Here is a 23,415-nt window from a genome sequence, read left to right as displayed (position 1 = left end):
ATGACACACATGTGCTATGTTACCCACAGAAAAGGCAAATTCCCACTAGCGACAAATTGGCCCTAGTGACATTACCTTGGAATTGGAGATTCTACAGATTTTTCAAGACATTTCTGCAGGTATGAAATCCGTTATCCAGAAACCTGTTATCCAGAAAGCTCTCAATTATGGAAAGGCTGTCTCTTACAGACTCCATTTTATCCAAATAATACAAATTTTTAAAAATGATTTCCTTTTTCTCAGTTATAATAAAACAGTACCTTGTAATTGATCCCAACTAATTCATCAAAATAATTAATCTTTATTGGAGGCATAACTAAGGTATTGATTTTATTTAATCTTAAATGATTTTCTAATAGATTTAAGGCATGAAGATCCAAATTACAGAAAGCTCCGTTATCCGGAAAACCCCAGGTCCCCAGCATTCTGGATAATGGGTTCCATACCTGTAAACAGAAAACTGCAAAGAAAAGACTAAAACAAACAATCCCATCTGAAATAATGCTCCCTAATGATTTTGTTTGTATCGCCATAGTAATATATAATGATTACATGAAGAAGTCCACTGCTTCATTGTCTTAAATATAATTAGCTGAAAACAAATCGGCAATAAACATTCACTCCTTTAATGCCAGAAATAATATCAAGGGAATAGCTACAAAACAAACTGAATAGCATGCTGTCAATTTTGCCAATCTGTTTGTAAATGATTATAGTTTTAAGACAATATCAGAATATAATGAACTTGCACCCTTAAACGCAATATCCAATTTTAAAGAAAAAAAGAAACACAAAGTAAATATAGTATCTTTTAGAAGTTTTAATGTATTAGAAAGGCATAAGAAAATATTCAAAGGTATATAAAGCCACAACATATTTGTATACTAAGTATAGAAACATTGCAGCCATGTTCACTCTAACAATTTCCACCCTGACTCCATGTTATTTCCTCATGACAAATTTAAAGATTTTAGGGTCAGCAGTTGAGTTTGGAGATGGCAGTATGATCTCTTATACTTCCACCTATCCCAACATTGCCATTATTCAGTAAAGTGTTGATTAATTCCAGTTAATCAAAATAAGTGGTACCAGGCTGATGACCCATGCAATCTGGAAAATCATTTTAGTTCCTGGTTTTTGCATTTTACCTTCCTACTGATTGGCTGCTTAAAATATAACTTTTATGGACAATTCTAGGTCATGGATTAAAGCGGCACCGTGGGTGTTATACTGTTATTCTCTGTATGATAGATCTTAACTTCATAAGAATTGTTACTTAAATGACATAATTAAGTCTAGCACATTATCCAGTACCATAAAATTTACAATCCTTAACTAAAAGGCACTTAAAATAGAATTTCTTTACAAAATTTCATTTTTATACTGAAATCATTATCTGATAGAAAACAGCAATCCACAATCTGATGTGGTCCACATTTGAATAGAATGTGAATAGGTACTTGACTGAGCTCCACCCAGATATTGGTTTTTGTCCACATATAATAATCAATATGTTGGTGACTGAAGGTCAGATGAGGCCAAGATCAGCCCTTGTATGGTCAACTCTTTAGCCTTAATTTTTACTTGTGTCTATTTTTAATAGTGCCTTTAATCCATCTGCTTTAACTGAAGGGCAATGGGTTTTAGATTTATCAATGGAGGGCCCAGAAAGGAACAAAACTTGGAAAAAAGTGGATATGATAAGGAAATAATCATCCTCTTTCCACTAACCACGACAACTGTACAAATAAGGAAAGTACCATGCAAAAATATGTCTCAACTCATTTCATAAAACCAGTTTTAGCAGCCATTATGGTTTCACGCATACAGATGCACAAGGTTCTGGGTCAATGGATTTGCATCATAGCGGTTTTCTTGCAAAGCTTTGACTGCATGCAGGACAATCCAAATGGCCATGAACGGAATGCAAGATACATACCACAGTTTGATGGTTGACTTGGATTACTTCATCACCGGCATGGATTTTCTTGCATCGATCAGCAGGTGACTGTCACATAAATGCAATGATTTAATATAATTTGTTATGGAGACTCTCCACTAACAAACAACATTATAAACATTTTCTTACTATATATCTGACCACTGCAATTTTACGTATGAATTTTATTCAAAGAATATACAGTATCTAAACATTTGTTTATTTTAAGACAAGCAAAGCTGACACCATGAAAGAACAATATGATAAACCAAATTCAAAACAAATTGATAGGTACACAAAGCATGAAGCACATTTCTAATAATGCTAGTTGATGCTAATAATGCCAGACTACACAAAATTACAAATGATTGTAAAGACCACACATGGGCCAATAAAAACTATGGACTCTCCAAACCAAGTTTGAGATGATGAGAGATGTTTCAGGCCAAATACCCATGGGGCACATTTGAAACATGTATGGCCAGCTTTAGACATTATTGGCTTTCCTGGGGCCTATTTTTAAAAGTATTAGACGCAAACACAGTGAATTTGTTCCCATAGAATTGAGATTATGTTGTTAGATTTTAATAGAACATTATGAACTGTAGAATCCTGGTAGTATAATATGTATTTTATCTCCAGTGCTGTTACATTCCATAGACTTGTGTTGTAGGACATCACTGTCAGCTTTTGACAACAACAGCAAGTATAGGATTCAAATTCATATTTTTGTTATAGGAAAATGAAAGCCAAACTATAACTTTTTTAACCCCTTATTGGACTGCTAAATTCCATCCAAACTTAGCACAACTTGCAAATTTGTACATGCTAGCTGTTGGTTCATGTATATTTTTAAGATATGGCCCAGCAAATTATATCAAAGATGGAAAATTTAGAGCTCTATCAGTAAAGAGGTTTGGAGGTTCAGATCATTCATGTTAATGTCTGCTCTACCTTACAGCACACCCAAATAACTTGAAATCCATTAAAAACCTATCTGTAATGAATTCATAATGAAACATTGCTTAGAATAAAATATACCTTCATTATGCAAAAACTAGAACTAAAAAAAATATCGGTAATGGCTTGCTACAAGCATATTTTTATGTGATATATTCAAAACAAATTCACAGCACCATCCAAATTGTGTATAATCTTAAAAAGCCTTTATTGGGTTTCTGGCTTGGATCTCAAACGAACAACGTTTCAGGCCTGCGTGGCTTTTTTTCAAGTGCAAGCAGATTTTTATGTGATATATACATATTTCCATTACAGGGTTAACATGGAAAGGGGATTTTAGCAAAAATATATATTTGCATAATGAAAGAAAATCTCATTCAAAGCACCTTTAGATATACGGTGAGTTAAACATTTTCAATGGATTTCCATTCTCTTGATTAGAATAACATTTTCTTTACTTATCAAAAAATACTTTACGATGTGTTTCAGTAACCTCATGTGTATTGACTAGTGATGGATGAATCTTTTGGGCGAAACGGTGATAATTCACCAAAGTGCATTAAAGCCCATGTGCGACAATTCTTTTTTCCACCATTAGAGTTTATAGGCGTCATTTTTGGGTGAAACTTGATGAAATATTTTGCTCATGATTAGTGTTGACATTTCAAAAGCCTATTTACTGAAACTGTTATAAAAAAAATTTGACCAAACTCCCTTAATTTACCAATATTTATTGTTGAAAAAAATTGGTACAACAAAATCAAGCCTCAATTTGAATTGTGCGACTTTTTCAAAATGTCACTCTGAAAAACTCAAATTTATCGGATTATCAAATGAAAACCAGTGCAAACAGCCTAAAACTGAAGGTATAAAACACGTTTCAACTGTGAAAGTGACCATCTATCATTGACATGATTTTAACTGGTTTTAGCTTCAGTTCAGTTTTTGAATTCAAATTTTTAGCAGCTTCAGAGCATAATAAAAATCGAAAATTCTATTTCTTTTTCATTTAAAAAAAAATCGAATTATGGCTCTTTAAAAACTCGACCAGAAATATTTGAGGTTTAATAAATAGATACAATTGGATCAAGAATGTTTGCAGTCATAAACTTATTATGCCAGACAGAAAATAAGTAGATACTAAGCATTTTTATTTTGAAAACGTGATTGCTAAGCTCTGACCACCATAAAAATGAATTCTTAGCATCTAATTGTAATGGAAATGTTCTCAACTATTTCTCTTACAAATCAGTGAGACTATACAAGGGTGGTAAGACATTTGACATTATGGTATGCCTAGACATTGCAATAATTACTGTAGATGGGATACTGTATATGACTATTCCTGTTTTTTATTGCATTTGGCACAAAATGAAAGCGTTACAGCATATTAATACATACTTACATTTTCTGTAGTCCCAGTAATCACATGAAGTCCATCATAGGTGGATTTGATGTACATACCCTAAAATAAAATTGAGAAAATGAGGTCTGCAAATTGTGACTTCCTGCACCCACAACCACCATAGAGTAGTAGACTAAAATGGATTCCATTGTTTTACAGGTGCAAAAGCTATATTTTAGATTATCCTAAATGTTTTTAGGTTTACCCTGGCTCTGATAGAAGACTTATAATTTGGTTCCAAGCTGAAAGGTTCTGTTTACCTTGCAGATGTAGAAAGCATTTCTGGATTGAAAAGGTGCATTTTACATTGGATGGCACACAACATAGAAACCTTTAACTTGCGTTACTTTCAGTTTTTGCTACAGCAAGAAAAGGGAGTCACTGTATATATGCTATATGCCAATGTCACAAGGCAAATTTGCAGGCGGTGTTATTCAATACGTTTTTAGCCGCACTAATGTACAGCGTTGCTCCCTTTACTTTAGATTTTGTCCTGCAAAATTGACCGAGACGGCTCAGAACATAATCACATAAAGATATAGCTTGCTGTTCAAAAGAAAAATTATGATTATGCTCTTAGTAGTCTTAGAACTTTCTCAGTGTGAGTTCTTCACTGATGTTCGTGCTCTGTGTGAGTCGGGCACACTGGGAAGGAAGTTTAAACTACAGTCTCTTCCCTCTTTACTGGCTTTTATGTCTTACCACAAAATCATTGATAAAATAGGCTACAGCAATGTAAAAATGATGATCTCTGGGCAGCTACCAAGATGTCTAAGAGGACTTCAAAGTACCAAATCAGTTATATAATTCAGTTATTATGCATAAAAAAAACTTTTTGTCTACTCTACTTGCCACTACACCCAGATATTTAAAAGCTTAGAAATATGTTATAAATACAGAATTTATAGCCAACAATAACTCTGTATGAGCATCATCTGTTATCTATTGGGGAGATACAGTGTGTTTACAAAAGTGAATAAAGCTCAAAATGCTTATAATAGCTTTTATTTCCATACGTGCAAATGCATTGGGAACACTGCACATTCTATTCCAAATCAACTTTTTAATCAAAGTCCACTGTTATTTTGAACATTGTCTGGAACGAGCCATTTTACACTGATTTTCAGTGAGACATGCACTATAACCAGCATATTTGCTGCTTCCTTCCTTAAGGGTAGAACTACACGGGCTTCTTCAATGCGATTCTGGCGGATCCGATGCGATGTGCCAAAACGCAGGCATCTGCATCCGACAGTCATGGATTGGATGAACGCTGCGACAAGATCCGACATTCGCGTTGAAGACACTTGTGTAGTTCTACCTTAAATAGTGGCCGTAATTGACACCTGTTTTTTCACAGAATGAATGAGCTCACAAGCTGTTATTTTGAACACTGCTATTATTTGGAACAAGCCTCAATTGATTCAATTACACAGAATCAGCAGCATGAATGCCATAACTGTTGGGTCTGTTGGTTTTCTATTACTCTACTACACCTACTAGTCAATTATTTGCCATGAAATAATAGATTTCCTGCCAAAAAAAGTGATTGATCTGGTAAGTGATGCTATTACTCTGAACACAACAGTATATAACACAGGTTGTTGGTTTATACTGCTGTATAACTATATATTCCTGATCATTGTAAGGATGACCACCTTGTTAGATGGAGAAAACAGTGGGATTGATTCATTCTAATGGTACAAGTCTACAGTATATACAGTACGTATAAAAATAAATACATTCATGGCTATAACATCAAGCATTTATCCTGTAATCCCAATTGGCAGATGTATTTCTGCAGTCTCTAAACAAAAAATAATTGCTTGTATAGATTATTATATCAGTTTTTTTGCACAGTCTATAAAAACTATTTTCGGAGTTGAGTAGCCTAGTGCTTTATCACATAGAACCAAAAATAAAGACTGTGGTCACTGAAAGTTTTATTTATTAATAAATGGGATACTCTGCCTGGTTGAAAACTTTTAGGGAGTGTTGTCTCTATTTCTGGCTCTACGTGTATCCTGATGCTGCCATACGTCTAGGGGACTGTGTCCAAGCCACCAAAAAAGCATTCATCCTAATTCACCTTTAGGATGACTCCCTGCATTAGCTGTACTGGGCACTTCTTGTGGCAAGGAGTCAGCCCTATAGTTTAGAAATGCAGTTGTATACTATACTGTATATACTATAGCTTGCTATTTTTTGAAACATAGCAAACATCTAATTTACAGTACAGGTATGGGATCCATTATCCAGAAAGTTCTGAATTACTGAAAGCTGTCTCCCATAGACTCCATTATAATCAATCGAAATTTTTAAAAAGGATTTCCTTTTTCCTCTGTGATAATAAAACTGTACCTTGTATTTGATCCCAACTAAAACCAGCCGATTGGGTTTATTTGTTTACATGATTTTCTAGTAGACTTAGGGTGTGAAGATCCAAATTAAGAAAAGGTCCGTCATCTGGAAAGCCCCAGGTCCCGAGCTTTCTCGATAATAGGCCCCATACCTGTATATATCTTGCAGTAACTTTGTGTAGGGAGCTCTGTTAATTTCAGTGGTAAATGGGTGTGTGGCTGCGTATTATAACACAGATTAATAATAAATACACCCATTTACTCACACTGAACAGGCCATGAAGTAATTTTCTCTAAGCTTTGTATACCAACTTGGAACTTTTACTACTTGCAACCCCCACTCTCACCCACACCAACATCCATACCACCATGGCCCTTCTCCTTTGAACCTTTTCCCTCATATCCAATATCTTGTTGTCTTATCCTTCTATAGTATCTCCAAATGTTCCCATTTGATTTTCTTTATCAACGATACCACTAAGTCTTTTCAAAAATGTTCAGCATGGGAATGAATCCCAAAAATGTCCTTGCTTATTGTAATCTTGGAATAAGTAGTATTTTCCCAAGTAGCCAGCTAGATACAGCTTCCTGATCTGTAGAACAGAAAATCTAATGATTAGAATTTACCTACCCAAATATTTCTTTCTCCCAAACAAATTACAAATGTTTTAGGCACAGATATACCTCAACAGCAGTGACGTAACTAGATATTACTGGGCCCCACAGCAAATTATTTTTCAGGCCCTGAAAACGTCTAGAATTTGATGTGTTTTACCAAGTATTATTACAATTGTAAATGAATTAGGGCCTCATGGGGCCCTATAAATCCTGGGCCCCCCTGCAGCCGCAGGGTCTGCTTCCTCTATAGTTACGGCCCTGCTCAACAGTCTTTGAACAAACAGCTTAGATTCTGCAATACTGTCCGCTAACTATTATCTCAGATACAGATTTTATCATTAACGCAACCTCACTTTTCAAGGTTTGGTTAAGTTCCCCTTTGGACCAAGTGATGCACTGGGTATAGCAAATATACAGTACAACATATGTGGGAACTATGTATTTAACTGAGTTAAGCTTTTTTCTAAAGAATGAGCAAAGGCAAAAAGGTAAACCAGATGGAAACAGATTTTCCTTGAGTTTAAATGCTTTCCTTGTCCATCAAGAGAAAACACTTGTGAAACAAACAATTTCTATAAGGTTTTATTTTGCATGGAGCAGGAGCACTTTATACATAAAGATTTTATTTTCTTCTGATTAACTGTATTAAAAGCTCTAAAGGGCATGAAGTGTATTGCTCTTATGTTCACCTGCGTATGATGTTGTTTATTATGTATCTAATGTAATGTACTCCCCTCGGTCTTGTTCAGTAAAGTAGTGCACTCTTGTTTATTACAGATATAAATCTGCCTCCTTTATGAAGCTATTAATTATCATTATTATGTACACCCTACGAACCTGACAGAAGTTTATTTCTGACATGATATCTAATAGACAAATTGTCAAAGCAAAAGAATTGCCAGTGGTAATTTAAATACAAAATGGTTTAAGGTTGTTGAAGTTGGCCCATTTGTATGAGCAAAAAAATGAAGTTTAAAGCTAAAAGTAGCCATAAACCTATCACTTTTCAATTGGTCTTCATTTTTTAATAGTTTTTGAAATATTTGCCTTCTGACTCTTTGTAGCTTTCATATGGGGGTCACTGACCCCATCTAAAAACAAATGCTCCGTAACGCTATAAAGTTATTGCTATTGTTACTTTGTATTACTCATCTTTCTATTTAGGTCTTCTTCTATTCATATTTTCTGCTGCATATTTAATTTTTTTCCACATTCTTAATCAATTGAGTTTTCAAGATTCACATTTTTCAATAAATAAGAGCACATTTAAGTTTGGTGAGAATTATTTTTTTTTATAAATCATGAATTTTAATTTTAATTAAAAGACCTCCTCTGTCCAACAACTTTTCCTACATCTTTGCTTACATCACCAATATATTAGCCACACATTTACAGTAGCTCCCTCAGCTTCCATTGCTCTCACAATATGGCACAGGTAAGATATAAGGAATGATACTTAAAGGCATTCCCTTTAGCATAGATAATAGATATTATCAATAACACTAACATGTACCAAGAAAGCTGGGACGCACCCAGCACAACACTATAATCTGTCCCCCGTCAATAGAGCTGCCACCTGTCCAGTTCAAACTGGACAGCCAATTTTTTTGAAGGGCTGTTTGGGTCATAATTGGCTGCCCATTTTTCCAAATTACGAAAACCAGGCAGGATTTCCGGAGATTGACGTGGCGATCCGGCAATCGACGATCATCGTGTCATAGCCACTCCCCCGTTGTCAAAGTCTCGTCCCCATCACATCACTGCCCCATCCTCTATGTCACGGCCTGCCCCCTGCGACATCATGCCCCTGTCTCCCCCCGGAGTTTGTTGGGGGAAAAGGTGGCAACCCTACCCATCAACCAAACAATGAACCCTGGCACCAGGGTGGCAGCAAACTGATTACCCTGTTTTCAGTCCCTTATAACCAAGATCAGAACAATGATATGCACTTTAATCTATAGCGATATGCTTTATGGGATATATAGTACAAGGCAGAAATTGTAGCATTGATACTGTATATTCTTGACCAAATTATAAGAATATGAATGTAAGTATACTTATGCTCATGTTCCATGCATAGATGCAGGGGTGTAACTACAGAGGAAGCAGACTCTACGAATGCAGGGAGGCCCAGGAGGTATAGGGGGCCCCATAAGGCCCTAACTAATGAGCAATTTCAATATGTATTGGTAAAACAGGACAACCTCTGAATATGTTGGGGGCCCTAAAATGTATTTGTTGTGGGCTAAGTAATATCTAGTTACGCTACTGCTTAGATGTGTGGATGAATTCGTACATGAACAGTGTTCAGCGTCTTAGATACACCTCAGTAACCTTTATTGCCTGAGTCATTTAATAACATCACACATAAGAGTGAAATGTTATTGCATTGCCGCACGGAAAGCACACTGCTGTTCTACGGTGGATGATTTTGCTCAGTAACAGCTCTTTTCTTACCAGTCCTTCGCTTGGCTTGATGTTGGAGAGTTGGATGACTTCCAGATGAGCTGACTGTGAAACCAGTGGGTCAGAGGAGAGAGAGATGATGTGATCACAGACACTGGAGAGGGTTTTGCACTAAAAGTAGAAAGTAACATTTAAACACATAATTATGTTAATATGACTGAAACTATGAAAAAACATGGGGTCATTTTTTGCACTCGCACCTGTTTTTCACGAATGTAAAATTCATTCTGTGAACGATGTCTCAAGGAGATTAAAGGAACAATAATCTAATTTTGAAATGCTTGATTAAAAAAAGTCACAGTGAAGCATAGATGTTCTTGCCTCTGAAAGCTTCCACTGGGGTGCTCTATTTTGGATTACTGCTTAAGCATATCAATTAAAAAATGTAAAATGAAGTACTTGCCAAGAAATTTTAGTAAAAAGAGGTGATACGAAGTTTGAGTGTAAAACTGCCATATAGTATTTGAGTAGGCAATTTTACAATGATTTTGCGGTATACATGAAGTACGTACATACGTGTTTCGCAATCAGTGAATTTTTTTATGAAACCAGTGGAAAATTTTGTGATGAGAGAGAGAGTGTCAGATATTTTGACTGCTGCCTACTAGTTTAGCTATGATAATTGATATTTACCAAAAGATAATTGAATATACTATATTTTACACTTATTTGCAATGCCATACATCTTCCTCTAAACATCTACTTATTAAAGAGGTTTGTTAATTAAAGTGGCCATAAAAAGCTGTATAATACAAGTCCTTTTCAAATTAAACATGAAATCCTATTTTTTTTTTTTATTAAAGCTTTAATAGCTGTTGTGAACTCATTTAAAAATATCAGCTGTCAACCAAATATTGTCTGCCCCTCCTCTATGCCTTGGGCATAGAGGCGGGGCAAGCAATTACTTTCACTTTCCATTCAGCACTTCCTAGATGTCACTGCTCTCCCTACATTCCCCCAGTTCTCTTAACCATTTAATTGTGTAGCCAGGACATGGGGATGGACATCAGGTCCCCCATTCTGGTGCACAAACAAGATTCTGAGATGATACAAGGCTTGTCTTAATAACAGTGTCCACAAAATGACTCCTGCCTGCTTGTTATAATTATGAATTCCCAGACTGAAGGAAGCAAGATTCAAATAATTTATATAGTGTAATTAAAGTTCATTTTGTTTGACCAACATGATGAAATAGGATTTGGAATAAATTTTTTGGGGTGACGGCCCCTTTAATGACAGATAGTTGTAAAGTGAAAATTGATATTTAAGGCAAAAACTAATTACTAGAATTAGAGCCAAGAAGATAATAATCTGAAAAGAACAGTGCTAGACTATGAATTATGTGAGTCAAAAGTAAATTACAAGGCAAAGCAGAGCTCTATAAGTACATGCACCTGTGCCATCACAGAGTAGTCTATTTCTTATAACATCATTTTCTTGACTTTTACGTCTATGCTTTAATGGCCTCATTTGCTTATTCATTGAACTCATGCTAAACTAAGATGTTATACTGCCCTTTAAAAATCAATCATTCAGGGTTGCCAACTTTCTGGTTTTGAGCCAGATAGGCTGTTTTTTTCCGAGGGCTACCAGGATCAAAACTATTTTCCCATTTTCCTAATTAGGAAATCCAGATAGAGCTTTCCTTGAATGATGCATTGATCGCCAATCACCAGTTTCCACCCCCTTGATGTCATGATACCACAAATGTAAATTTACCATTATGTCAGATCCTTCTTTGTCTTGACAACTTACCCACTAACTTTGAGCCTAAACTCTATAGGGCAGGGAGCTCCTTCCCTTTGTTTCATAATGCATAGCACTTCATTTTAAACGCAAGCGTATACAGTTCGGTCCAAACATCTTTGGACATTTTTTTTAAAAAAACTTTTTTTTAATTTTGGTTCTGTACATTACAACAATGAATTGTAAATTAAACAACTCAGATGCAGTTAAACTGCAGACTTTCAGCTTTAATTCAGTGGGTGGAACAAAAAGATTGCATAAAAATGTGAGGAACTAAAGCCTTTTTTTAACACAATCACTTCATTTCAGGGGCTCAAAAGCAATTGGACCATTGACTCAAAGGCTATTTCAAGGGCAGGTGTGGGCAATTCCTTTGTTATGTCAATATCAATGAAGCAGATAAAAGCCATGGAGTTGGTTTGAGGGGAGGTGCTTGTATGTGGAAGATTTTGCTGTGAACAGACAACATGAAGTCAAAGGAGCTTGCCATGCAGGTGAAACAAGATATCCTTAAGCTGCAAAAACAGAAAAAACCCAACCGAGAAATTGCTTCAATATTAGGAGTGGCAGAATCTATAGTTTGGTACATTCTGAGAAAGAAAGAAAGCACTGGTGAACTCAGCAATGCAAAATGACCTAGACGTCAACGGAAGACAACAGTGGTTGATGATCGCAGAATAATTTCCATGGTAAAGAGAACCCCCTTCACAACAGCCAAATAAGTGAACAACACTCAACAGGAGGTAGATGTATTGATATCCAAGTCTACCATAAAGAGAAGACTGCATGAAAGTAAGTACAGAGGGTGCACTGCAAGGTGCAAGCCACTTATAAGCATCAAGAATAGAAAGGCTGGATTGGACTTTGCTAAAAAAAAAAAAAAACATCTAAAAAAAGCCAGCACAGTTCTGGAAAAAACATTCTTTGGACAGATGAAACCAAGATCAACCTCTACCAGAATGATGGCAAGAAAAAGGAATGGAGAAGACGTGGGACAGCTCATAAGCCAAAGCATACCACATCATCTGTAAAACATGGCAGAGGCAGTGTGATGGCTTGGGTTTATCAATGATGTGTCACAGGACAGAAGCAGCTGAACAAATTCTGAGGTGTTCAGAGACATACTGTCTACATTCTGTCTGGGAGACGTTTCATAATACAGATGGACAATGACCCAAAACATACAGCCAAAGCAATGCAGGAGTTTATTAAAGCAAAGAATTGGAATATTCTTGAATGGCCAAGTCAGTTACATGATCTGAACCCAATTGAGCTGCATTTCACTTGTTGAAGTGCATGTTGCAGTAAAGGCCTGGCAGAGCATTAAAAAGGAGGAATACCAGAATCTGGTGATGTCCATGAGTTCAAGACTTCAGGCTGCAAAGGGTTTTCAACCAAGTATTAGTTTTATGTTCAGTTTTTTAATTTGTCCAATTACTTTTGAGCCCCTGAAATGAAATGATTGTTAAAAATGGCTTTAGTTCTTCGCATTTTTATGCAAACCTTTTATTCAACCCACTGAATTAAAGCTGAAAGTCTGCAGTTCAACTGCATCTGAGTTGTTTCATTTAAAATTCATTGTGGTACAGAACCAAAATTAGAAAAAAATGTTGTCTCTATCCAAAGATTTATGGACCTAACTGTATTTGCATTTGAGTGTAAATTTTATCATATTTATTTATATTACATTATTCTCTTGATCCCTGTCCATTTTATCATACTTTTGTTTTAATCTAATCTAAAGCGCTGCATACACAAGTAAACTCTATATAAAAAAATGTGTATATATATATATATATATATATATATATATATATATATTTACATATACACACACACACACACACACACAAAGGATAACATATCTACTTGGTCTGGTAGCATTCATACTTAGTGGGTTACTTACTAAACTCCGAATGCAAAAATCCCGAAAAATTTGTGATTTTTTTTTATAAAATCTGACTTTTAAAAAAATCACGAATTTTTTGGAATTAATTAATCCCACAGGATGGAAAAATCTGAATCTGAAAATCCAGCATTTCAGACCTGTCGGGGTTGCATATAAGTCAATGGTCCCAATGATTTTTTGATGTGCGCTGGGTTTCATGCAATACCCCGATGTTTTCGGGCAAAAAAAGCATAATAAATCTGAGTTTTCTGGAGAAAATCCGAAGAAATTTCAAAAATCTGATTTTTTTTTTCCGCAAAGCAAATATTGATCTGTATATAGAAACCAAACTGTTACTGGATGACCAGCTAGGCTTACAAATTGTAATGATATGTAATGATAAATAAGCGTAAAACAGAGTGGATTTGATCGGAGTTTGTAGCAGAAAATGTTGAGATACAATTGGACTTTGATGAATAACCCCCTTAGTGACCTTGGGTACATCGTAGGTCATCTATAAAGTCAATTTGTAAGCCTAGCTGGGCATCCAGTAACAGTTTGGTTTCTATATACAGATCAATATTGGTTGATTGTAATATATCCACATCAGAATAAGTTTGCTAGATATTAATATTTAATGGAAGATAAATCTTTCTTTTACATCCCTCAAGTTTCTTGCAATTTAAAACTCCAAAATATCCAAATCAATAGTTTTAGTAAGATTAGACTACTTTGATCAAATTTGGCCACATAAAAGTCATCCCTATTCTTTCTACATTATATTTTCAAGAACATTTGTAAAGTCACAAACTACCTATGATTATTGAATCTGTGCTGAATCCTGAACTCTCTATCCTATTTAACATTTCAAATGAATTGGAAAGCAGAGGTTTGCACTAGGTTAGACATTGACAAGAAAAAAAAGGATTGGTTTAATGGATACAAGGTATACATTTAAAGGGGTTGTTCACCTACCAATAGTTTTTTCAGTTTAGTTGTTTAGATAATTCACCAGAATTAAGGACTTTTTTTCAATTACTTTTTATTTTCTATTTGTGACAGTTTTTCTAATATTTAGTTGTAAAGTTTAATTTTTCATCTTCTTATGTCTTTCTGAAGCAGCTGAGGGGGGAGGTCACCAACTTTGTAACTGTTCTAAATTGATACTGTACATAAGTTGACACAATTCTTATCTTTGGCCCTGCTGAGCAGAATCCCTGAATTTCATTAAAGGAGCGGTCCAGTGTAAAAATAAAAACTGGGTAAATAGATAGCCTGTGCAAAATGAAAAATGTTTCTAATATAGCTAGTTAGGCAAAAATGTAATGTATAAAGGCTGGAGTGACTGGATGTCTAATATAACAGCCAGAACACTACTTCCTGCTTTTCAGCTAACTCTGAGTTAGTCAGTGACTTGAAGGGGGGCCACATGGGACATAACTATTCAGTGAGTTTTCAATTGATCCTCAGCATTCAGCTCAGATTCAAAAGCAACTGTTATAACCCATGTGCCCCCCCCCCCCCAAGTCACTGATTGGTTACTGCCTGTTAACCAATCAGTGGAAACCAAGAGAACTGAAAAGCAGGAAGTATGTTCTGGCTATTATTTTGCACATTCAGTTACTCCAGCCTTTATACGTTACATTTTGGCTTACTTACTAACATAATAACATAGAAATATAGTAAGTTAGGTTAAAAAAAGACACAGCTCATCAAGTTCAACCTTTTGACTCTTTTTTTAACCTGCCTAACTGCTGGTTGATCCAGAGGAAGGCAGAAAACCCCATAACTATATAGAAACGTTTTTGCACAGCCTATTAGCCCAGTCTTTATTTTTATACTGAACAATTCCTTTAAGGCAGCTGATAAAATTGATACAATAGTTTCTAATATTCCACAGAAACTGTTGAGAAATGTATCAATTAATGTAGCGATCTGTAAAAATTCAGAATCTGCACCTGGATTACGGAGTGGCCAGACTGTAATACCAGAGACAGGAACATTTAAAGAGGTAGTTCACCTCAATTTAAGTTAACTTTCAGTATGTTATAGAATTCTAAGCGACTTTTTTTTAATAGTTTTTGCATTATTGTCTTTCTACTTCTGACTCTTTCCAGCTTTCTAATGGGGGTCACCCCATCTAACAACAAACGCTTCGTAAGGCTACAAATATATTGTTGTTGCTGCTTTTTATTACTCCTTTTTCTATTCAGACCCTCTCCTATTCATATTTCAATCTCTTATTCAAATCAATACATGGGGGTAATTTGGGCCCAGCAACCAAATTGTTGGATCTGCAAACTGGAGAGCTTCTGAATAAAAATGTAAATAACTCAAAAACCACAAATATAAAAAATGAAAAACAATTTTCCAATTGTTTTAGAATATCACTGTCGATATAATATTAAAGTTAATGTAAGTAATGTAAAGGTGAACAACCTCTGACTTTGAGGGGCAAATGTATCAAGGGTCGAATATCGAGGGTTAATCAACCCTCGATATTCGACTGGGGAATTAAAATCGAAGTCGAAGGATTTTGTGCAAATAGTTCGATTGAACGATCGAAGGAATAATCGTTTGATCAAACGATTAAATCCTTCGAATCGAACGATTCAAAGGATTTTAATACATTGATCGAAGGATTATCCTTCGACCAAAAAAAGATAGCCAAGCCTATGGGGACCTTCCCCATAGGCTAACATTGACTTCGGTAGCTTTTAGGTGGCGAACTAGGGGGTCGAAGTTTTTTCTTAAAGAGACAGTACTTCGACTATCGAATGGTCGAATAGTCGAACGATTTTTAGTTCGAAACCTTCGATTCAAAGTCGTAGTCGAAGGTCGAAGTAGCCCATTCGATGGTCGAAGTAGCCCATTCGTTGGTCGAAGTAGCCCATTCGATGGTCGAAGTAGCCAAAAAAACACTTTGAAATTCAAAGTATTTTTTCTTCTATTCCTTCACTCGAACTTAATGAATGGGCCCCTAAATGTGAATCTTGGAAAAGTGGTTGGAAGGTGAACAACCCATTTAAAGCCAGGCTTCCAAATGGTTCTTATATATATAGAACTATTTGAAAGCCTGGCTTTAAAAATTATATTATCATCCTCCTCTCTCTCTCTCTCTCTCTCTCTCTCTCTCTCTCTCTCTCTCTCTCTCTCTCTCTCTCTCTCTCTCTCTCTCTCTCTCTCCCTTTAAAGCAAATGTTAATTTCCTGACATGCCCTGTTGTGATCCTGGTGAGATGTAGCTTCTTCTGAGGAACAAGCTCTAGGCATGTAATATAATAATTAGCAGCAGGAGGAGACACTAACAAGGAAAACATATCATAGTTTTGGGTACCCCCCATATTATCATAATATCAATTTATCTTGCACTCTATATTTACTTTGCTATTTAGAATTACTGTCTTTTTTTTTTAAATAAATGGTACTTAAACTTCCCATAATGGTCACAGATTATTTAGTTTGGTTCATCAGAGGCTATGGAAGTTGTTCTCATTTTGAGGCTCATGAAACAAATGTTTTCATTGCCTTGAAAAAAATAACGTTTGCATTCTGAACCTAAAGTGCCTTCTGCTGAAATACATCAGTTAGCAATACTTTGTAACTAATAAACTTTAAAAGACAATTACTCTACCTAAAAAATCTACTATGCTTAATAGCTGAAAACAAGCAGCATGGTTTGAAGTCCAAATGGATAAACCAGTCTAGATGTAGGAGAAAATATGTACATTTTCTTCCAGTTTTACAAGGCTTGGGGATTAGGATTAGGACATTAGGACATTAGGATATAGATATATTCGCATCATTTTATAACAATTTACCAGAGATTTGGTTGAGACTGAGTAACTGAAATTAAAAAAATTTAATTCTGTTCTGCTTTTATTCCAGAAATGTTCACTTTTTAATTTTTTAAAATCTTTTTTTTAAAAAAAAAGTGTAAATTCCATCTTTTTTTCTCCCTCACTCTCCAGTGTCATCGTTTTAGATCCACATTCATTTGGAATGTCAGAAAAATTAAACTCACCACATGAAGAATCTTGTTTTCTGTTTCATACACTGTACATTCCTGGTAAAAAGAAAAAAAAACAACTATAAACCATTTGAAAGATTATATTTTTTGTAATTCAAATTGAAAAAAGTTCAAAATTAAAAAAAAATCAATGAGTTTACAATACAGCCACAACAGAGAACAAAGCTACCAAACCTTTGGGACTAACACATAACAGTTTTCTACCACATCATTTCTACCAGATTTAAGGTGACCATGCATACTGAAGCATACCAAAAGATCTTTCATATGACACTCAGGGGGTTATTTATCAAGGTGCGAATTTATCTCAATATTGGCTGCTACAAACTCCGATCTAAGCCGCTTGGGTTTTTAACGTTTATTTATTATTCCATTTTCCTGAAAATTTGCTTTGCGGTAAAAACTCAGATTTTTACGGTTTTTTTTGGAGGTTTCACCTGATTTTCACGATTTTTTTTGGAGTTTTCACCCTAAACCTCAGATTTTTGCCCGAAACCTCAGAAAACTTCAGGGTATGGCACGCGACCCAGCACATATCAATAAAAATCATTGGGACTTCTTCCATTGACTTATATGCAACATCGACAGGTCTGAGATGCCGAGATTTCAGATTCTGAGTTTTCCAGCATCGGGGTTTAATAAATTCCAAAAAATTCGTGAATCTTTAAAAGCCAGATTTTATAAAAAAAAAATCACAAATTTTTCATGATTTTTGCATTCGGGACTTAGTAAATAACCCCCTTAGTGTGTGTGTGGTGGGAGACAAGGCAACCAATATCGGTAAAATGCCTTCAGTCAACTAGTCTGTAGGGCAGGACTTTGATGTCTAAACAGGCCCGGGCCTAGTATGGCAAAATGCTGGGGGCAGCAAGCCGCCCGCTGGCCGCAACTGAACCTGTCCCCACCTGGTACTCTGAACCTTTCCGCCACCGAATTTGAACCCACCCACCCAGCGCCGGCAGTTGCAACAATTGCGAAGGAGAGGGTCGGGGGTGAGCTAGCCGGTGGTGGGGGGACGAGCAGGTCGGCAGTGGGAGGATGAGCGGGTCAGCGGTGGGGGAACAAACATGTGGGGGGTGAATGTGGTCGGGGCAGGGAGGCCTAGGGGCACACCTTTTAGAAATCCGGTCCATACTGAATTGTCAGATAGAGCTTAAGAATTATTTTTGTTTTTACCTGCTACCTGAATATCTGACAATTCAACTCTAAACATTAGTAGAGTGGACGAAAGATCTTTCAAGTTTAGTAGTTTGGGTGTATGCTTGGTGTAACTCCTGTGTATTAATCTCTTGAACAATCAAGATGGCTCCACCTATTATAACTGAATGAGCATCACTGTTCAGCCTTCATCTTTTGGCAAAATGCCTGCTTGTTTAACTTGGAAAAACAATAAAAATCATTTAAACATGAAAGATCTTTTGTATGGCCAATGGTTATGGGAAACACTGTAATTGTAGCTTGTACAGCCACCTTTAGTAACAGAAAGCCTGCTCCAGTAAAAGCTACCTGCTGATTAGTCATAATGGTTAATTGCTCAGGTGTAAACTTTTGTTAAATGCTATTTTATTAAATTAGCTATATTAGTAGAGTTACTAATACTATATTAGTAGAGTGTAGCGTCTACAGCCACCTTTAATAACAGATAGTATGCTCCAGTAAATGCTACCTGCTGATTGGTCATAATGGTTTATTTGCACAGGTGTAAACGTTTATTAAACTAGTCAATATATTTCTCAAGCTTCCATGAAACTTCAACTTTGTTTCTATCCTTTCCTACCAAGGAGATTAGTTTTCTAGCAAACCATCCAAGTTTAATCCAGAATTGCCATAGTAATTTTGGGAAACTATCCGGGTTTTCCCAACTTCCACACTTGTGCCAATAATATGACATTTTTATATAGCCATTGGTGTATTTATTTTGTCTAACGTGTAAGACAGTCCCAACAATAGAAAATAACTATCCAGTTACAGTATACATATCTTTGTACATCAATACACTTCTGCAGTGCAGTTCCCAATTTATGAAGTGCCTTGTTTTTGCACTTAAACCATTAACTACCTAAACCAGGTATTTATAACTGTCATCATTAATATTACATTGGAATGTGACTTGCCTTTATCATCCCTGCAAGTTATGACACGTTTCATTTAGAACTATATGGTAAAGCTGCACAAATATATAACACTTATTGAAAAAAAATAAACTATGGGCCTTCAGGTCCATAACATTTTTTTTATGGTCAATAGTGTCCATAAATATCTTTGAAGGGCATGTAAAGGCAAAAAAATAAAAAAGAAACCTATCTCCAATATACTTTAATTATAAAATCTGTACCGTTTTTATAAGAAACCTGACTGTATGTAGTGAAATTCTCCCTTCATTTACTGCTGTGGATAGGAATTGTCAGATGGTCCCTAACTGCTGAGCAGGGAAACAATCATACTTATGAACAGCAGGGGGAGCCCCCGCCTTACTTCCCAGCCATGCAGAACTCAAGCAGTTTTGTTTATGACAATCCCTTAGCAGCCCAGACCACACTGAGCATGTGCACAGTCTTAGTCTTGCAAAGATGTTTAACAAAGTTACAAGATGGTGACCCCCTGTAGCCAACTTTGAAAGCATAAATTATTTGTTTGATTAGGTTTGTGGTGCAGTAAGTTCATGTTTATATTTAGTATACAAAATACAGCATTTCTAGCCTTAGTCTATTTTAGACTTTAAATGCCCTTTAATGTCAATATTATCAAAAAAGCTGAAACTAAAAGGCACATTTTGCTAATTCTAAGCAAATTTCCAATATACATTATTTGAAAATGTAACCTCACCTCAAAGCATTACTTGACTTTTGTTTTCTGTTCTTTTCTATTGTTTCATCAAAACAACTGGAGCACATTGTTATCATGATTTCACTTGCTAAACATTCTCACTACCATTAATTTTCTGAAAGAAAATTCAGAATTCCTTCTTTCAATACCATTTGTCAAGCAGGTTACAGTAACCCGAGAGAACCCTGTCAGCTAGCAGAATATAAACTGTGCATAATTGTTAGACAAAGATAAAAACTTCACAGAAAAAAAAAGTACCAAAAGAACAATGCTTTCTGTTTATACTAATCATCCAATGGAAAGAAAAGGATTATTTCATCCAATTATCTTAATCAACCTGTCATAAATGCTAAATGATTTTATGGAAAAAAAAGCTTTTTAAAAGGTCCTTCTATAAGAACAAGGAAGCTCCATTATAACAGAAGGTGACCACTTAATCAAAGAAAATCTTCTAACTCTCTGATTTTTTTTTACTAACGAATATGGCTAAACAATTATTAAAGCCAGTATGGCATTTCTATTAACTAACAATAAATTGACTTTGCCTTTGCCTTGGAAATAATCAGTTTTTGAAATACAAATCTATATGAAGGCTTTAAATAGAATGCATAAAAAAAAATCACACTGAAGGAGGTGAACCTTTTGTCTAAATAATATGTTTCAAAACTTCCTATAAAAGTTCAGAGGCTTAATGATGATTAGATCCATTGAATTGGGACACCGCAGGAGGTCTTTGAGATTATAACATTGTACAAATGCTTTTGAATTTTTTTTAGAACTGTAATTGTCTTGTGGAACCCTAAAATTGCATTATACTGTATAGTTTAGCCATATTTGAAATGTTCTGACCCAGAAACTGCCATGGGCTGGCATTCTATACCACTATTATATTTAACATTTGAGAAGAGGTAGCGTGGACCCAAGGCTTCCTTCAGTTTTCTATAAACCTTGCCAGGCATGGAAAAATGAGTGATAGATGACTCATTACCCCAAATTATTTTCTTTCTTTCAATTAATGGTCTAGTTTTGTGCAAAACAAAAAACAATTTTTTCTTTTCTTTATCACATTAGCCTTGGTCATAAAACATTTCTAAACAGCCTTTCTACTCTAAGCTTTTGTGATGTTCGTGCCATGCAGTTTTTGTTGAATGTGAGTCACAGCAACAGATGTGAAGTTCTAAAGCAATTTCAAAAGCGTTTTTTTTTTTGTAATTTTTAGTAACGATGCACCGAATCCAGGATTCGGTTCAGGATTCAGCCAGGATTAAGCCTTTTTCAGCAGGATTCAGATCCGGACGAATCCTTCTGCCCAGCCGAACTGAATCGGTATCCTAATTTGCATACGTAAATTAAGGACGGGGAGGGAAATTGCGTGAGTTTTTATCACAAAACTACGAAGTAAAAATGTTTCCTTCTTCCCAGCCCTAATTTGCATATGCAAATTAGGATTCCGATTCAGTTCGGTATGCAGCCAAATCTTTTGATAAGGATGCAGGGGTTCGGCCAAATCCAAAATAGTGGATTCTATGCATGTATTCTATAGGAAAACATTTCTACTGGCTTTTAAAATTTATAGTATTATTATTTAAGTGTTACATATTTGATAATGCAGATTGAAAAAAAGGCTGGCACATAACGGACCACACTCCACAGGTTGATGCAGTAAAAAAGTATTTATTTAGGCAAAAAACATCACAGCAAAAGCCTTACGCGTTTCGTGCCTTAAGGGCACTTAATCATAGGCCTATCATTAAGTACCCTTAAGGCACAAAATGCATAAGGCTTTTGCTGTGATGTTTTTTGCCTAAATAAATACTTTTTTACTGCATCAACCTGTGGAGTGTGGTCCGGTATGTGCCAGCATTTTTTTCTATCTGCATTGTTTGCCTCCACGAGCTGAAAGTCTACCCTAATTCACACTATGCTCGACACTGAATGCTTTTTTTTGTAAATAATTTTACATATTTGATATGCTGCTAATTATTTGAAATTTATGTAGAATAGCCTTTCAGGACATTCTATTTATGTGGGACTATTTGTTTATAACTGGCCTGTCTGCAAGTTGCAATTGAGTAGATCTGGCAGCATATGGAAATCTTAAGGCTAAGGCCACACTAGGCGATAGCGCGGCGATTTGACTCGCGGCGACTTTTCGCCGCAACTTTTAAGCCGCAATCGCTGTGGAAACTTTTGCGCTGGCGTCTATGGGGAATCGCGAGCGTAAAAACACAACGGCGATCTTTTTTCTATTGTCGCTCGAAATCGCCTCGCTAGGCGATTTCGAGCGACAATAGAAAAAAGATCGCCGCGTGTGTTTTTACGCTGGCGATTTGTCGCGATTCCCCATAGACGCCAGCGCCAAAGTTTCCCCAGCGATTGCGGATTAAAAGTCGCGGCGAAAAGTGACTCGCGGCGCTATCGCCTAGTGTGCCCTTAGCCTTAAGCCATAAAGGAAACCACTTTTTTTTTTAAATATTTTTATTGAATATCTGTACATAATAAATGTACAAAAATGTTTAGATTTTTTTCACAAGTAGCATTCTTATTTTCTCCTACGCAGAGGGGAGTCTTTATGTTATAGTCATGGCTGATGTACAGACATATTAAATATTACGTTTATAAATGAAAAATAACAAAACTGTATCAAAATATAAACTAAAACAATAAAGATTAAATATTCAACCTTATCTGTCCACTTCTATATGTCTTGTTCTCTCCAAATTTCATACCATATCCTTAAATAAAGACTATATTCGGGTTCTATATTTATTAGGAATTAAATGAAAACTGCTTTCAAGTTATACCCCCATATGTAGTAAAAAGAACTAAGTGCAGGAGCAGTAATTTATAGCAACCAATAAGATGCTTGCTTTTAAGCAGGTTTCCAGTACATGTAACCTGCTCACTGGTTGTAATGGTTACTGCTCTTGGGCAACCTTAGTGCCCTTTATTACATAACCCCTAAAGTATTTTGTTTCATTGAAAATATGTATAAATTCGGAGCACACGTGAATGGCCAAATTTCAGTGAGCTGATCCATCAGCTGCAGCACAATTCAGAAGCAAATACAAATATTAAGAAATTTCTACAAAAAAGAGAATATAGCAAACATAAACCATCATATGTCCATATAAAGTTAAAAATGATTTTCCCTAGTCACAAAACCATGGCTACAGTA

General features: G+C 35.7%; 1 protein-coding gene across 4 annotated transcripts in view; it reads right to left on the bottom strand.

The window, feature by feature from the left end:
* The window catches only part of cnksr2.S (connector enhancer of kinase suppressor of Ras 2 S homeolog), a 208,619-nt gene that overhangs the window by 125,606 nt on the left and 59,598 nt on the right, over window positions 1-23,415 (bottom strand). For all 4 annotated transcript variants that reach the window (XM_041583636.1, XM_041583634.1, XM_041583633.1 and 1 more), the window contains exons 6-9: window positions 17,406-17,447; window positions 9,740-9,859; window positions 4,305-4,364; window positions 1,940-2,008 (exon numbers count right to left, since the gene is read on the bottom strand). In XM_041583636.1, the coding sequence (XP_041439570.1) occupies window positions 1,940-2,008; window positions 4,305-4,364; window positions 9,740-9,859; window positions 17,406-17,447 (291 nt within the window). The remainder of the gene's footprint in view (window positions 1-1,939; window positions 2,009-4,304; window positions 4,365-9,739; window positions 9,860-17,405; window positions 17,448-23,415) is intronic.

This window comes from Xenopus laevis, chromosome 2S, assembly GCF_017654675.1.
Source record: "Xenopus laevis strain J_2021 chromosome 2S, Xenopus_laevis_v10.1, whole genome shotgun sequence".
NCBI lineage: Eukaryota > Metazoa > Chordata > Amphibia > Anura > Pipidae > Xenopus > Xenopus laevis.
The sequence above is the reverse complement of the archived record's forward strand: the minus strand, read 5'-3'. Positions and strand labels throughout refer to the sequence as shown.